The sequence below is a fragment of the Salvelinus fontinalis genome, chromosome 7 (assembly GCF_029448725.1).
Source record: "Salvelinus fontinalis isolate EN_2023a chromosome 7, ASM2944872v1, whole genome shotgun sequence".
Classification (NCBI taxonomy): domain Eukaryota; kingdom Metazoa; phylum Chordata; class Actinopteri; order Salmoniformes; family Salmonidae; genus Salvelinus; species Salvelinus fontinalis.
Window position 1 is genome coordinate 20,716,555 of NC_074671.1, and position 15,971 is coordinate 20,732,525.

General features: G+C 42.4%; 1 protein-coding gene across 2 annotated transcripts; it reads right to left on the minus strand.

Moving 5' to 3' along the window:
- Nucleotides 1-544: 544 nt before the first annotated feature.
- Nucleotides 545-15,419, minus strand: LOC129859190 (nuclease EXOG, mitochondrial-like). Of its 2 annotated transcripts, none has more exons than XM_055928637.1 (6): nt 15,064-15,419; nt 14,679-14,828; nt 14,395-14,534; nt 14,131-14,207; nt 13,787-13,901; nt 545-3,379 (listed from the first exon to the last, which is right to left on the minus strand). In XM_055928637.1, exons 1-6 carry the CDS (start codon nt 15,320-15,322, stop codon nt 2,894-2,896), a joined length of 1,227 nt encoding a protein of 408 aa, XP_055784612.1. In that variant the 5' UTR covers nt 15,323-15,419; the 3' UTR covers nt 545-2,893. The 2 variants fall into 2 exon arrangements, with proteins under 2 accessions (XP_055784612.1, XP_055784613.1); XM_055928638.1 differs by having other exon boundaries at nt 15,076-15,418.
- Nucleotides 15,420-15,971: the final 552 nt, after the last annotated feature.

Below are 15,971 nucleotides of genomic sequence, written 5' to 3' on the forward strand. Positions count from 1 at the left end.
CTGCTCGCTGAAGTGTTTCAGGGAGCGTTTGACAGTGATGAGTGGAGGTCGTTTGACCGCTGACCCATTACGGATGCAGGCAATGAGGCAGTGATCGCTGAGATCTTGGTTAAAAACAGCAGAGGTGTATTTGGAGGGCAAGTTTGTTAGGATGATATCTATGAGGGTACCCGTGTTTACGGAATTAGGGTGGTACCTGGTAGGTTCATTAATAATTTGTGTGAGATTGAGGGCATCAAGCCTAACCCATAACCTTCACCTTAACCCCTAACCTAGCTAATGTTAGCCACCTAGCTAATGTTGAACACAACAAATTGCAATTAATAACATATCATACAAAATGGGTAATGGACATCCACAAATTAATACATACCATATGAAACGTAACATTTCATACTAAATATAGGGAGACAAGAGTTACACTTGCTATGTTACATTTACCCCTGAGTCCAGCTTGGAATTAAACATACCCTTTTCCACACCATGGTTCTTGTAACCATGCTGGAAAGGAGAATGTGAAATGAAAACAACCGAGCCAGCACAATACGGTTTGGATCTGCCTTTATTGTGTGTATCAAGTATTTCTCTTACTAGCCTATTCAGAGTCCATTCAAATTTTTAACACCTGTAGCCAACACCTTTGAAAATATTATGATATCTCCCAAAGGCCATGTGAAGGTATGAACTCTCTCTCCTGGATTACACAAAAAATGTGATTACATTTGATCCAGCTGCATTCAATTTCCTTTATGGCGTTTGCCTTAGTAAGGTTAAGAGGATGTAGGTGATAAAAAAGGTAAACACAGTAACATTCATCTCTCTCCATATAGATGTCCCATGCAAATTGATCAGTTTGTGTTAAGCACACATAAAGTTCCTGAATCACTGTAAATGGGAAAGCCTCTCTTTACCTTCAGGGTCATTTACCTTGGAAGGTGAAAATGACAGCATTTTACCATATAGAGTAGGATTACAATTACTGTAAAAGCACCAATTTGCAGTGTGACTGGTTAGAAAATCATGTTCTCGGGTGAGGAAAATCTACTTTAAATGGTTCCCATATTCCAAATGAGAACTTCTCTGCTCTCCATATTTATTAGCTGCTGGGAGAAGTTGATATTAATGTACAGTTGATTATTAATAAAACCATGCCATACATTGGAAAAGTAACAACGTATTTCTACATAATATATCATCACATGGTTCCCAGTGCCACCCTTGCTCCTGACCTTCCCTGGCTAGTGATCCCTGACAAACACAGTGGCACAGTGGGACTCTAACCGGTAAAGCAGTGCCAGCTGAGCTCAGACTGGATTACTGTCGCACCAACCTACTGTAAAGTGGCATCAAATCATTTAAGCTAGACGAATGACAAATATAGCAGCTCAATAGTTGAAAATGGCCACCTATCTATCCCCTGTATCCTGTCATTCACCTTTAAAAACATATTTTTTTTTTTTTTTTTTTTTTTTAACTTATACTCCCTTTTCTCCCCAATTTCATGGTATCCAATTGGTAGTTACAGTCTTGTCTCATCGCTGCATCTCCCATACGGACTCGGGAGAGGCGAAGGTCGAGAGCCATGCGTCCTCCAAAACACAACTCAACCAAGCAGCACTGCTTCTTGACACAATGCCCACTTAACCCGGAAGCCACACCAATGTGTCGGAGGAAACACCGTGCACCGGGCGACTGCGTCAGCGTGCACTGCGCCCGGGCCGCCACAGGAGTCGCTAGTGTGCAATGGAACAAGGACATCCCTGCCAGCCAAACCCTCCCCTAACCCGGACGACGCTGGGCCAATTGTGCGCAGCCCCATGGGTCTCCCAGTCGCGGCCGGCTACGACGGAGGCTGCACCTTTAGTAATCTCACAAGACTGGAGAGGTCCAAGCAAATTCCTGGTAGGCGTCAAGTATGAGAATTTCAAGGAGAGAAACTGCTTCGTAATATTGAGATGCAGCTCTGGTCTGCCAGACAGTGTGTGTACAGTAGACAGAGTGTGTGTTCATGTGTTCTCATTTGTCAATTACACTGCATTAGGCCTAATAGTTCTCATCCTGATTCCAATAGGCTATGGTTGATTAAAAAAAAAAAAAAAAAAAATCGCTGAGTAGGATCCTGTGTGTGTGTGTGTGTGTTTAAGGTGGATGATGGGTGAGTGATGGGGTCTAGGCTAGTCTTTAGTGATGTGATACTACTGTATATCTGATATCCGCCTGGTCCATTTGGCGGATAGCAGTGGTTGAGTGGTAATGTCCTGAAGTCAGCTGTGAGGTAATAGAAACAATAAAGCGACCCATAGTGCTTCTCGGTAACAAACTGATCCATTACACTGGTGATACATGTGTCCTTCTTTTCCTGCGGTCCAATTGAAATGTCTCAATTAGTATGTACAGAAAACGCAGGATTCCGCCTGGGTCTCTATTAACGATTAGTACCCATAAAAGCCTGATAAGCTGATTGAGTTAGACGGGGGAACAATACATTTATTTAAATTGACTGATTTCCTTATATGAACTGTAACTCAGTAAAATGCTGAAATTGTTGCATGTTGCGTTTATATTTTTGTTCAGGGCAAATAAAAAAACAATCAATTTTTTTTTTTTTTACTTTTTTAAAATTCTGGCATGGGAAATACACTTTCCAATGAGGAAAAAAATATTAAGAAATATACAGAAAAATCTGTTCAATAAACAATCTAACAAACTATGTAACCCATAGCAAAACAGCCACTTGACCAGTTGCTCGTTTCACAGAGCCATAATGGACATTCCATCCAGGGTTGTGTTCATTAGGCACCAAACCAATGAAAACGGGAGGGACTATGTGGACTTGTCCAATTAGAAACCCTCATTTTCTTATTCTGCTACAAAACGTTTTTTTCTTAATGCCCTAAGGAAGATGAGCCAGGTTATGCTCTTTGTTTTCCAGTTCCTTCTTCTTCTCCTGGTACAGTTTGAGTACGTAGTCGTCCGGGGCGATGCCCTGCTCTTTCAGCTCCGCCATGCTCTTCTCCAGCTTCACCGTGGTGCGGGCACTGCCCACCTTCCTGGCCGTGAGGTACAAGGTGAAATCCTTAAAGTCCATCAGGTGGCAGGAATCCCTATCGCACAAGTTGGGGAGGCTCGGAGTTGTCCGCTCCACTTTGGGAAAGAAGGTCAGGCCCGAGATTTTCTCTAGTTCCGATAGACTCACCTGGAAGTCCGTCAGTGGGCGCTTGAAGCCGATTGGCTGGTTGGGTACGACAAAGGCTCCGAGGGCCAAGGTTATTGATGCCGATTGGTTGTTAGTCAAATTGCCCGATGCCGATTGGTCCTTCCTGACGAGGATGACTTTGAAGAGGTGGGTGGGGACGGCCACGTCGTCTTTGCCTATGACCTGCACAAATAACGACACATTACGTTAAATCATGTTAAAACGCAATTTTGGGGGCATTTTGCATATTTTGGTCTATTCGTGCCTCAATAGATTGTGGACTAGGCGGTTCCGAGATACGACAGTGTTAGTTCATGGAGGCCTCGTAAAGAACAGATGGACTTATGCCTTCAGCGCCCTGAGATCTCAAGGAGAGGTCCACGCTGATTTATGGTAAAGGTTGTTTGATCTAGATTAAAGTAGCCTCTAATGGCCACATCAAATAATCCAGGAGCCAGGGAGATCCGCTTCAGCCGACATCCGCATATCTGTAGCGGTTGTTTTGATGGTGTCTGAGGTGGAACTGCATTAGAGCTGTCAAATCCACAAGAAGCACCTAAACAGGACAGTGTCATTGCTTTGTTAGAGGGGCAATAACCATTCAGTTAAAGGGAGAATCATTCACCACACCTGCCCAGTGCCCGGGGTTCCAACTAAGGCCTTGACAAATCAGGGAGACCTCTCAATCGGTTACATTACTCGAATAAACGGGAGTGCAGACTGTACACTAAGATCACATTTCCCTTCACAAGGTCATAAAATAAAATTGGGGTTGTGAAGGAAAGTACCGAAAATAGAACACATACAGTATATAGGCTTAGACATAGTATCAAGGGCGGCTACATTGAAGAACCTAAAATATATTTGGAATTGTTTAACACTTTTTTCGTTACTACATGATTCCATATGTGTTATTTCATTGTTTTGATGTCTTCACTATTATTTTACAACGTAGAAAATAGTAAAATAAAGAAAAACCCTTTTAATGAGTAGCCGTGTCCAAACTTTCGTATATAAGTCGGAAGTTTACATACACTTAGGTTGGAGTCAACAAACTATGCAGTACCTGTCGAAAGTTTGGACACGGCTACTCATTAAAAGGGTTTTTCTTTATTTTACTATTTTCTACATTGTACAGTCAACAAACCATACTTTTGGCAAGTTGGTTAGGATATCTACCTTGAGCAAGACACAATTTATTTTTCCAACAATTGTTTACAGACAGATTATTTCACTTATAATTCACTGTATCACAATTCCAGTGGGTCAGAAGTTTACATAAACTAAGTTGACTGTGCCTTTAAACAGTTTGGAAAATTCCAGAAAATTATGTCATGGCTTTAGAAGCTTCTGATAGGCTAATAGACATCATTAAGGTCAATTGGAGGTGTACCTGTGGATGTATTTCAAGGCCTACCTTCAAACTCAGTGCCTCTTTGCTTGACATCATGGAAAAATTTTAAGAAATCAGCCAAGACCTCAGAAACAAAATTGTAGACCTCCACAAGTCTGGTTCATCCTTGGGAGCAATTTCCAAACACCTGAAGGTACCACGTTCATCTGTACAAACAATAGTACACAAGCAGAAACACCATGGGACCACGCAGCCATCATACCGCTCAGGAAGGAAACGCGTTCTGTCTCCTAGAGATGAACGTACTTTGGTGCGAAAAGTGCAAATCAATCCCAGAACAACAGCAAAGGAGCTTATGAAGATGCTGGAGGAAACAGGTACAAAAGTATCTATATCCACAGTAAAACGAGTACTATATCGACATAACCTGAAAGGCCGCTCAGCAAGGAAGAAGCCAGTTCTCCAAAACGGCCATAAAAAAGCCAGACTACGGTTTGCAACTGCACATGGGGACAGAGATCGTACTTTTTGGAGAAATGTCCACTGGTCTGATGAAACAAAAATAGAACTGTTTGGCCATAATGACCATCGTTATGTTTGGAGGAAAAAGGGGAATGCTTGCAAGCCGAAGAACACCATCCCAACCGTGAAGCACGGGGGTGGCAGCATCATGTTGTGGGGGTGCTTTGCTGCAGGAGGGACTGGTGCACTTCACAAAATAGATGGCATCATGAGGTAGGAAAATGATGTGGATATATTGAAGCAACATCTCAAGACATCAGTCAGGAAGTTAAAGCTTGGTCGCAAATGGGTCTTCCAAATGGACAACGACCCCAAGCACACTTTCAAAGTTATGGCAAAATCCAGAAAATCACATTGTATGATTTTTAAGTAATTAATTTGCATTTTATTGCATGACATAAGTATTTGATCACCTACCAACCAGTAAGAATTCCAGCTCTCACAGACCTGTTAGTTTTTCTTTAAGAAGCCCTCCTGTTCTCCACTCATTACCTGCATTAACTGCACCTGTTTGAACTCGTTACCTGTATAAAAGACACCTGTCCACACACACTCAATCAAACAGACTCCAACCTCTCCACAATGGCCAAGACCAGACCCCAAGCACACTTTCAAAGTTATGGCAAAATCCAGAAAATCACATTGTATGATTTTTAAGTAATTAATTTGCATTTTATTGCATGACATAAGTATTTGATCACCTACCAACCAGTAAGAATTCCAGCTCTCACAGACCTGTTAGTTTTTCTTTAAGAAGCCCTCCTGTTCTCCACTCATTACCTGCATTAACTGCACCTGTTTGAACTCGTTACCTGTATAAAAGACACCTGTCCACACACACTCAATCAAACAGACTCCAACCTCTCCACAATGGCCACGACCAGAGAGCGATGTAAGGACATCAGGGATAAAATTGTAGACATGCACAAGGCTGGGATGGGCTACAGGACAATAGGCAAGCAGCTTGGTGAGAAGGCAACAACTGTTGGCGCAATTATTAGAAAACGGAAGAAGTTCAAGATGACGGCCAATCACCCTCGGTCTGGGGCTCCATGCAAGATCTCACCTTGTGGGGCATCGATGATCATGAGGAAGGTGAGGGATCAGCCCAGAACTACACGGCAGGACCTGGTCAATGACCTGAAGAGAGCTGGGACCACAGTCTCAAAGAAAACCATTAGTAACACAATACGCCGTCATGGATTAAAATCCTGCAGCGCACGCAAGGTCCCCCTGCTCAAGCCAGCGCATGTCCAGGCCTGTCTGAAGTTTGCCAATGACCATCTGGATGATCTAGAGGAGGAATGGGAGAAGGTCATGTGGTCTGATGAGACAAAATTAGAGCTTTTTGGTCTAAACTCTACTCGCCGTGTTTGCAGGAAGAAGAAGGATGAGTACAACCCCAAGAACACCATTCTAACCGTGAAGCATGGAGGTGGAAACATCATTCTTTGGGGATGCTTTTCTGCAAAGGGGACAGGACGACTGCACCGTATTGAGGGGAGGATGGATGGGGCCATGTATTGCGAGATCTGGCCAACAACCTCCTTCCCTCAGTAAGAGCATTGAAGATGGGTCGTGGCTGGGTCTTCCAGCATGACAATGACCCGAAACACACAGCCAGGGCAACTAAGGAGTGGCTCCGTAAGAAGCATCTCAAGGTCCTGGAGTGGCCTAGCCAGTCTCCAGACCTGAACCCAATAGAAAATCTTTGGAGGGAGCTGAAAGTCCGTATTGCCCAGCGACAGCACCGAAACCTGAAGGATCTGGAGAAGGTCTGTATGGAGGAGTGGGCCAAAATACCTGCTGCAGTGTGTGCAAACCTGGTCAAGAACTACAGGAAACGTATGATCTCTGTAATTGCAAACAAAGGTTTCTGTACCAAATATTAAGTTCTGCTTCTCTGATGTATCAAATACTTATGTCATGCAATAAAATGCAAATTAATTCCTTAAAAATCATACAATGTGATTTTCTGGATTTTTGTTTTAGATTCCGTCTCTCACAGTTGAAGTGTACCTATGATAAAAATGACAGACCTTTTACAAAGCATGTAGTAGGAAACACTGACGATTTTGCAGGTTATCAAATACTTGTTCTCCCCACTGTATATAATATCCCCATAAGGACAAAGGGTAGGCCTACTACACAGAGCTTTTATTCTTCTCTACTCTCTCTCTCTCCACTCCATCCCTTCCTCTCTCTCTGTTTTTTCTTCCTCTCATTCTCTTTCTCTCTCTTCTTCCTCTCTAGGTGGGAGTCCTGTTCCTGCTGATGGGGGGACAGTGTGTTGGCCCCTGATAAACCACAGGGAGACCCCACTCCAGGTGAGTTCATCTGGGATGAAGACACTGCACTCCAGGCCTCTCCACCGCGGATGTTAGAGGCTGGCACTACCAACCTAAGGCGGGCATCCCCGGAGGCCTCTAAACCTCTCAATCCCTCACAGGAAACAAGGACCGCCTGGCAATACCCAGGGGGCACTGCCATGGCAACTGGAGAGGTAGCAAAAGAAAATAATAAACTGTGGGTGTGTCGTGTGTGTTTAATCCCCACTGCTGCAGCTCAGGCCCCAGGTGGGTTTGGTGTTTCAATGGGTGGAACACGGCCCCTGTCGCAGATGATCTGGGTGTCTAGGTAACAGCCCTAGGGCTAGGTTCCCCAACTGGCGGGGAACCCATACACCTGTCACTGTGACTTTATTTGGCCCCCGAAAAAGTGTTATTTTATTTATTCTAATTTTTTATTGGTAGACATAAGACTGTAAAAACACCAGCGAATCAGCTCCCAAGTTATTTTGATGTAAAAAATCGGTTCCAAAATATTCCCACGAACAATAGAGATATGTGACCGTATACAAATGTAAGCAAGGTTTGAAATTATATTTTAGTTTTAGTCAAATGCGATATTTGTTTGGGCGTCTTGCGGTCAATTTGCAGTCTACAAATTATTTGAAATGATGTTCTGGCCCCGTGACCATCGACTCAAGAAAAAATCTGCCTGTGGCTGAATCTAGTCGATGATCCCTGCCCTAGGGCAACCGTCTGTCCTTGTGGGTTTACACTCTGGGCCTCACTGGAGGACAAAGAAACACTCATAGCACACTTTCTCTGATAGAATAGCCACAGGGGGGGCAAAGCATCGATGCAAACGTAACTAACGCAGAGGAAAACAAACACTAACCTAACCAGCCGACAGCATCCAGATATTCATCTAAAAAAAAAAATTGAGCTACTTAGAATCTAGCGAGTGTTGTTTGACGTTGAGTAAGACTAATATTACGAGAGAGTTGGCATATTTTATTAATGACAATATGGGCAGTGTACAAAAGTCTCCGTGAATAAATAACAACAGTACTTGTGTGCTTTGTGTGGGTTGGACTTGAAAAGAAGATGGGCTTCATCGACAAGAGGGATTTTTTGTGCAACAGTGACATCTAGTGGCCATGAGGCAGCACAGTGATATGTCCAGAAAATAACCATCATTGTATACGTAAGGGATAATCAACGAGGTGCTATGCGTTCTCCGGAGACAAAATGTATGACGTGAAGGTGTGTTCCACGACGTGTTTGTTACATTATTTTCCAAAGAACTCATAGAGCCCAGAGTTCATTATCTATTTTATACCATGGCTACAATTTAACACATTTATAGCTGGAAATGTGTTCATTTGCAGGTAGAAAGAAATGTGTTCAACATCCACTGAAGTAGCTAACAAGTTCACTAGATAGCTACAGTAGTTGCATTGGTAACCAAACAAACAGACTTACTAGTTCAGCTAACCAAACCATTAGTCCTATCTTGCTATTATGAAAGTAGAATTCAGTAATGCCAATAATGTTTTCAATTTGACTTTTGCTTTCAAATGCAGCTCAAACATAGAACATGTAAGAATTCAATGAACTATAGCCATTGAATTCTACTGCTGATATACTGTGCGTTACTTAAGCAATAAGGCTGATTTACAACAGTCTGATCTACCACATCTTTTAGCATTCTGGGCTCGAACTACCCAGTTTATAATTCCCTTTATAAACTGGGTGGTTCAAGCCCTAAATACTGACTGGCTGATAGCCGCGGTAGACCAGACCATATACCACAGGTATGACAAAACATTTATTTTTACTGCTCTTATTAAGTTGGTAACCAGTTTATAATAGCAATAAGGCACCGAGGGGGTTTGTGGTAGCTGGCCAATAGACCACCGCTAAGGGCTGTATCCAGGCACTCCACATTGTGTCGTGCGAGAGCAGACCTTAGCAGTGGTATATTGGCCATATACCACACCCCCTCATGCCTTATTGCTTAAATAATGCACAGTATATCAGCAATACAATTCAATGGCTATAGTTCATTGAATTCTTACATGTTCTATGTTTGAGCTGCATTTGGAAGCAAAGGTCAAATTGAAGTTATTGGCATTGCTGAATTCTATTTTCATAATAGCAAGCTAGGACTAATGGGTTGGTTAGCTAAACTAGTAAATCTGTTTGTTTGGTTACCAAGGCAACTACTGTAGCTATCTAGTGAACTTGCTAATTCCTTCAGTAGATGTTGAACACATTTCTTCCTGCAAATGAACACATTTCTAGCTGCAAATGTGTTAAAGTATAGCCATGGTATAAAAAAGATGATCAACTTGGGGCTCTATGTGTTCTCTGGAAAATAATGTAACTCCTTGGAAGGTTAGTTCCACTCCCCTAGCGTGTCATGGAACACACCTTCCACATCATTCATTTTTTCTCCAGAGAACGCATAGCTCCTCGTTGATTATCCCTTATTTATAAACTGGGTGGTTCGAGCCCTGAATGCTGATTGGCTGACAGCCGTGGTATATCAGACCGTATACCACGGGTATGACAAAACATTTATTTTTACTGCTCTTATTAAGTTGGTAACAAGTTTATAATAGCAATAAGGCACCTAGGGGGTTTGTGGTATATGGCCAATATACCACAGCTACGGGCTGTATCCAGGCACTCCACGTTGTGTCGGGCTAAGAACAGCCCTTAGCCGTGGTATATTATCCATATACCACACACCCTCGTGCATTATTGCTTAAATAATGCACTCTAGAATGCCCTTCAAGCCAATTAGAAACGAGTATTCAACAATGTCATGGTATAATTAAGAGATGATGCCCGAGAAGCCGGTGTTTCGAGGATATATAACCAATTTCTAATAGCAATAAGGCACCTTGGGGGTTTGTGGTATATGCCATTGGAGAATATATTGGCACGCTTTGCCAATATATCCTATATCCCGGCTTCGAGGGCATTATCACTTTATAGGTTAACAACATATTCAAATAATGATTGACATATTTTAATTAAAAACATTATTTTGATGAATTTATTCATGCCTGTTCATCCTTCCACAAGATATAGTCCCGACACAAATCTAGGGTTAGGGTTGCTACACAAGCCGGCTGGTCGTTCGTTCTATCGGTTCGGTTGCCAGAGACGCAACCCAGTCGTTCAGTCTTTTTATTCTGTATCCAAATGTTCCATTGCCATACTGGCTGGCAACATTCTTATCCCTTGCTTGCTAGCTAGCCAATTACGGCTAACTTACTGTCACATCAAACAGTGCAGCCAGAATAACAATTTAGCATTTACATTTGTTTAAGTTGTTTTGTAGTGACAGTCACTTGGATACATCCATAACAATGAGCTAATGCGGCGAGATTTCGCCTGGCATAGAAAACGTGCTCTCGTCAGGACACTGTTGTTCAGAGGAACTAGCCAACAACACAGCTAACACAATCACTTCAAACTGAAGCTGGAAAGACTGCAAACTAGCAGCATTTAGTTTCGTTTTACCTTTTTTTAATTGACATTTCTTTGTTTATATCCATAAGAATTATGTCAGCTGATTCATGATTTCGACTGGCTGAGAAACGCTGCCTGCCTGTCTGTCTCGTCCCGACTCCCGACACGTTCAATACTATGGTACAGCTGGAGATCAAATTTGAATGTTGCAAATGTCGGAGAGAGACGGCAAGGTTTATACAAATCTCCGCTGTTGAAAACTAAATGTTAGTCTCAAAGAAATGTGAGATAATGTCTAGATGCTTTTTATAGTGGAGATCAAGTTTATAAATTGCCTGGCTGGGCTGACGAGACAGTGGACTGCTCAGTCAGATGGAATCTATGGATTTAGAACTAAAATCTATGGATTTAGTCAAGTCAAACAGTACATACAGAATAACAGCAAAGTAGCTGCATTTGTTTTTTTAAGCTGTTTTCTGGTGATTTTTTGGGGATACATCCATAACAATGATAATGATGTGCGATTAAGCCTGGCATAGAACATTTGCTCGCTTGCCAGGCCACTGTTCAGAAGAGACAGCTAACACAATCACTTCAAACTAAAGCCGGAATGACAGCAAACTAGTTGCATTTCTTGTTTTTCTATTGACATATATTTGTATATATCCATAAAAATTATGCTGATTCAGCATTTCGACTGGCTGAGAAAAACTGCCAGCCTGTCTGTCTCGTCCCGACAACCGACATTACCATAGGACAGCTGGAGATTTAATTTCAACATTGAAACAATGTTGCAAATGTCAGAGAGACAGATCCAGTATATAAATGAGCTGAGCTGATGAGACAGTGGATTGCGCAGTCAGATGGAACAGAGTAAATAGTCATTTTAACATCATAGTTTTAGCCGGTGGTAACTCGTGGAATAGACACCGGCTGGAATGCGGTGTTTTAACCAATCAGCATCCAGGATTAGACCCACCCGTTGTATAATGTAGTATATAGATCAGGGGTATTCAACTCCTACCCCACGAGGTCTGGAAGCTGCTGGTTTTGTGTTCTACCTGATAATTAATTGCACCCACCTGGTGTCCCAGGTCTAAATCAGTCCCTGATTATAGGGGAACAATGACAAAATGCATTGGAACTGTCTTCGAGATCCAGAATTGAGTTAGAGGGGTATAGATTATAACAATTATACACAGTGCCTTCGGAAACTATTCAGACCCCTTGACTTTTTCCCCATTTTGTTACGTTACAGCCTTATTCTAAAATTGATTAAATTGATGTTTTTCCTCATCAATCTACACACAATACCCCATAACGATAAAGCGAAAATAGTTTTTTCAAATTTTTGGCTAATTTATAAAAGTGTAAATCTGAAATACCTTATTTACATAAGTATTAAGACCATTGATCATCCTTGAGATGTTTCTACAACTTGATTGGAGTCCACCTGTAGTAAATTCTATTAATTGGACATGATTTGGAAAAGCACACACCTGTCTATATAAGGTCCCACATTTGACAGTGCATGTCAGAGAAAAAAATCAAGACACGAGGTCGAAGGAAATGTCTGTAGAGCTCCAAGACACGATTGTGTCGAAGCACAGATCTGGGGAAGGGTACTAAAAAAGTACACAGCATTGAAGGTCCCCAAGAACACAGTGGCCTCACTCCTTCTTAAATGTAAGAAGTTTGGAACCACCAACTCTTCCTAGAGCTGGCCTCCCAGCCAAACTGAGCAATCGGGGAAGAAGGGCCTTGGTCAGAGAGGTGACCAAGAACCCGATGGTCACTCTGATAGAGCTCCAGAGTTCCTCTGTGGAGATGGGAGAACCTTCCAGAAGGACAGGTTCTGCAGCACTCCACCAATCAGGTCTTTATGGTAGAGTGGCCAGACAGAAGCCACTCCTCAGTAAAAGGCACATCACAGCCCACTTGGAGTTTGCAAAAAGGCACCTAAAGACTCTCAGACCACGAAAAACAAGATTCTCTGGTCTGATGAAACGAAGATTGAACTCTTTGGCCAAAATGCCAAGCGTCACATCTGGAGGAAACCGGGCACCATCCCTACTGTGAAGCATGGTGGTGGCAGCATCATCCTGTGGGGATGTCTTTCAGCAGCAGGGACTGAGAAACTAGTCTGGATCAAGGGAAAGATGAACAAAGCAAAGAACAGCGAGATCCTTGATGAAAACCTGCTCCAGAGCGCTCAGGACCTCAGACTGGGGCGAAGGTTCACCTTCCAACAGGACAATGACCCTAAGCACACAGCCAAGACAACGCAGGAGTGGCTTCGTGGACAAGTCTCTGAATGTCCTTGAGTGACCCAGCCAGAGCGCGGACTTGAACCGGACGTCTCTGGAGAGACCTGAAAATAGCTGTGCAGCAACGCTCCCCATCCAACCTGACAAAGCTTGAGAGGATCTACAGAGAAGAATGGGAGAAGCTCCCAAAATATAGGTGTGCCAAGCATGTAGCGTCATACCCAAGAAGACTCGAGGCTGTAATCATTGCCAAAGGTGCTTCAACAAAGTACTGAGCAAAGGGTCTGAATACTTATGGAAATGTGATATTTCCATATATTTTTTAAAATAAATTTGCAAACATTTCTAAAAATAAAAAAAATTAAAAAGTTTGATTTGTCATTATGGTGTATTGTGTGTAGATCGATGAGGATGTTTTCTTTTTAATCAATTTTAGAATAAGGCTTTAACGTAACAAAATGTGGAAAAAGTCAAGGGGTCTAAATACTTTACGAGTGCATTTCTTTTTGGAGCTCTCAGACAAACCACTGACATTGAGTGAACACTGTAGAGTTGCCCCTAGTCGCATTTCCCCCATTAATGGTTAAGGTTAGGATTTGGGGAGATCCTAGATCTGTACCTAGGGAAAACTTCACCCTGGACTGTACAGTGTGGTCCACCTAACAGCTTCAGTTACCTGGTAGGACACTGTCTTTTTCCCATCAGCCCCCTCTTCAGAAAGGACCAGAGGTCCCGATATGACCCACACATCATCAAAGCGCTTGGCCAGGTCCCTGCAGTACATCTCCAGTCTGAAATACAAAACAGTCTATTATACTGGGGCAACACACAGTTCACAGACTTCAAAATTATCATTCCATTGATCAGAAGTAAAGTTTGGCTTCAAGGTACAATAGCTTAGATTAAGAGAGAGTTTTATTTCAGCATAGGTCATTCCATTTATATACAGTACTAGGACCAAGTAGTATCACCTAACTTGTGGAACAAATGCAATGAATATCACTGGGGGTTCCCATATACCTGTTCCAGTATCCAGCGTTGTTTTCATAGTTCTGGGGCACAATGTTGGATAGGTAAAAGGTTTCAGCCATTGACTGCTGTTAATAGGAACAGAAAGGAAAGAATTCTGTAAGACCAGTTCACCTCACATACCATCAAAACAAGAAAAGGTCTTAACAAACCACTGGTGTAAACCACATCAACTAAGGACAAGACATTACTCCAAGCTCAACCTACGAAACTAAATGTCACCAATATGTTGGATAGGTGTGATGTGCTGGGTACCTCTGAGGTCTTGTTGTCTCCTGCGGGGGCCATATGGCCCCTGGACCAGCCACTGCCAAGGTAGTCAGCATTGTGTGCAGTGAAGGGTTCTGGGATACTGGGGTCTGGCTTGAATTTACAGTGCTTTCTGTCGGCTTTCCCTGCGGCAGCAAGAAGAAGAGAATTAGCCTATATCTAGGATGTCTGTATAACAGCTGCCTATGACTATCCCAGTGAGCACAACACATTTTTGCTCATAGGGATATAATCACTACATTATTAGATTAACATTACAAAATTATTACCCAATAGTTTCTCATGTGACAGGTGCTCTGCGACCCATCTTGGTGTTTTCATGGCTTGGTTGTAGGACAATGTGTGGTTGGCGTAGTATCGTATCTCAGCTCCTGTCAAGGGGAAGCCATACCGCCCAATGTCCTGCTGTGCCTGAGGAACTGTAACAAAGCATTGATGTTATTTACATAGGCAAAATGCAAAATTCTGCAACATTTGCAAAATTCTACCACATTTGGCTGGCTTCTGAATTGGCTAAGTTTAATATGAATCATTGGGTACTTGTGGATCAGCTTTGATAATTGTTCATTAAGTAATCATTACGTATCATCTGTGTATACTGGCTAATTTAATTACAGGTGATGGCTAACTTAACTTAGCTAGCTAAATACTAACTTAAAAGCAAACCTTTCTCGGGCTCTCTCTGGTCCTCTGTGTCCTCATCCTTGTAAAGTTTCATCACTGCAACACATGATCCAGTGGTGACGGCGGCGCCGCACACAAAACCACCGACAAATCTAAAGAATTTAACATTCCCTGCCATCTTTATAATATTCAACAGATAAAATACTTTGAAATAATGTGTCTTGTTGCTTTGTGTTTTTAGGTAGAAGTTATCACCAGCGTCTCGTGGGCAACACAAAGAAAAGTCCATCCGGGTCACAAAATTTCGGAACTTTTCAAAATAAAAGTCCCCTACGTTCACGATATGTGAAAAATACTAGTCTAAATATGAACAATGATCCATATTTGTTTATATTTAAGTGACATTTCCACTTTTATGGGTGTCAAATAAATGCCCCAATGAAATACACTGTATATGCAATACAGTACATATTGGCTTATTATATTATTATGATGTTATTATATTGACTTACATATTGGCTTAGAAAACTACTCCAGGTGCTGAAGTAAAAGTGGGGTTGAGGTTACTCACTAGAGAATGTAGAATCTATATATGTTATTTAATGGGGGACTGAGGTCTATGTGCCCAGCAGCACTTTCTACTCCACCCACACCATTCGTCCCAATGTAGTCTCGTCTTGCCATACCTCCCAAATCACGTCGTTGTCATATCTCCCTTGGAAGTCTGGAGAACGTTCTATAGCAAAAACGGTTTGAATGGTCCGCTGGCTCCCAGCCGCAAGATTTTGATTGGATGTTACATTTCAAGAACCCTCCCCTTACACGCCCGTAGAAGGGGGTGCTGTATGTCATGTGAGTCAATGTTCTGTCCATGTAGTTGTTGCCTCTGCTAGATTCCAGCAGTGTTGCCATGTCCGCGTTTTTCCTGTTAAATGGGC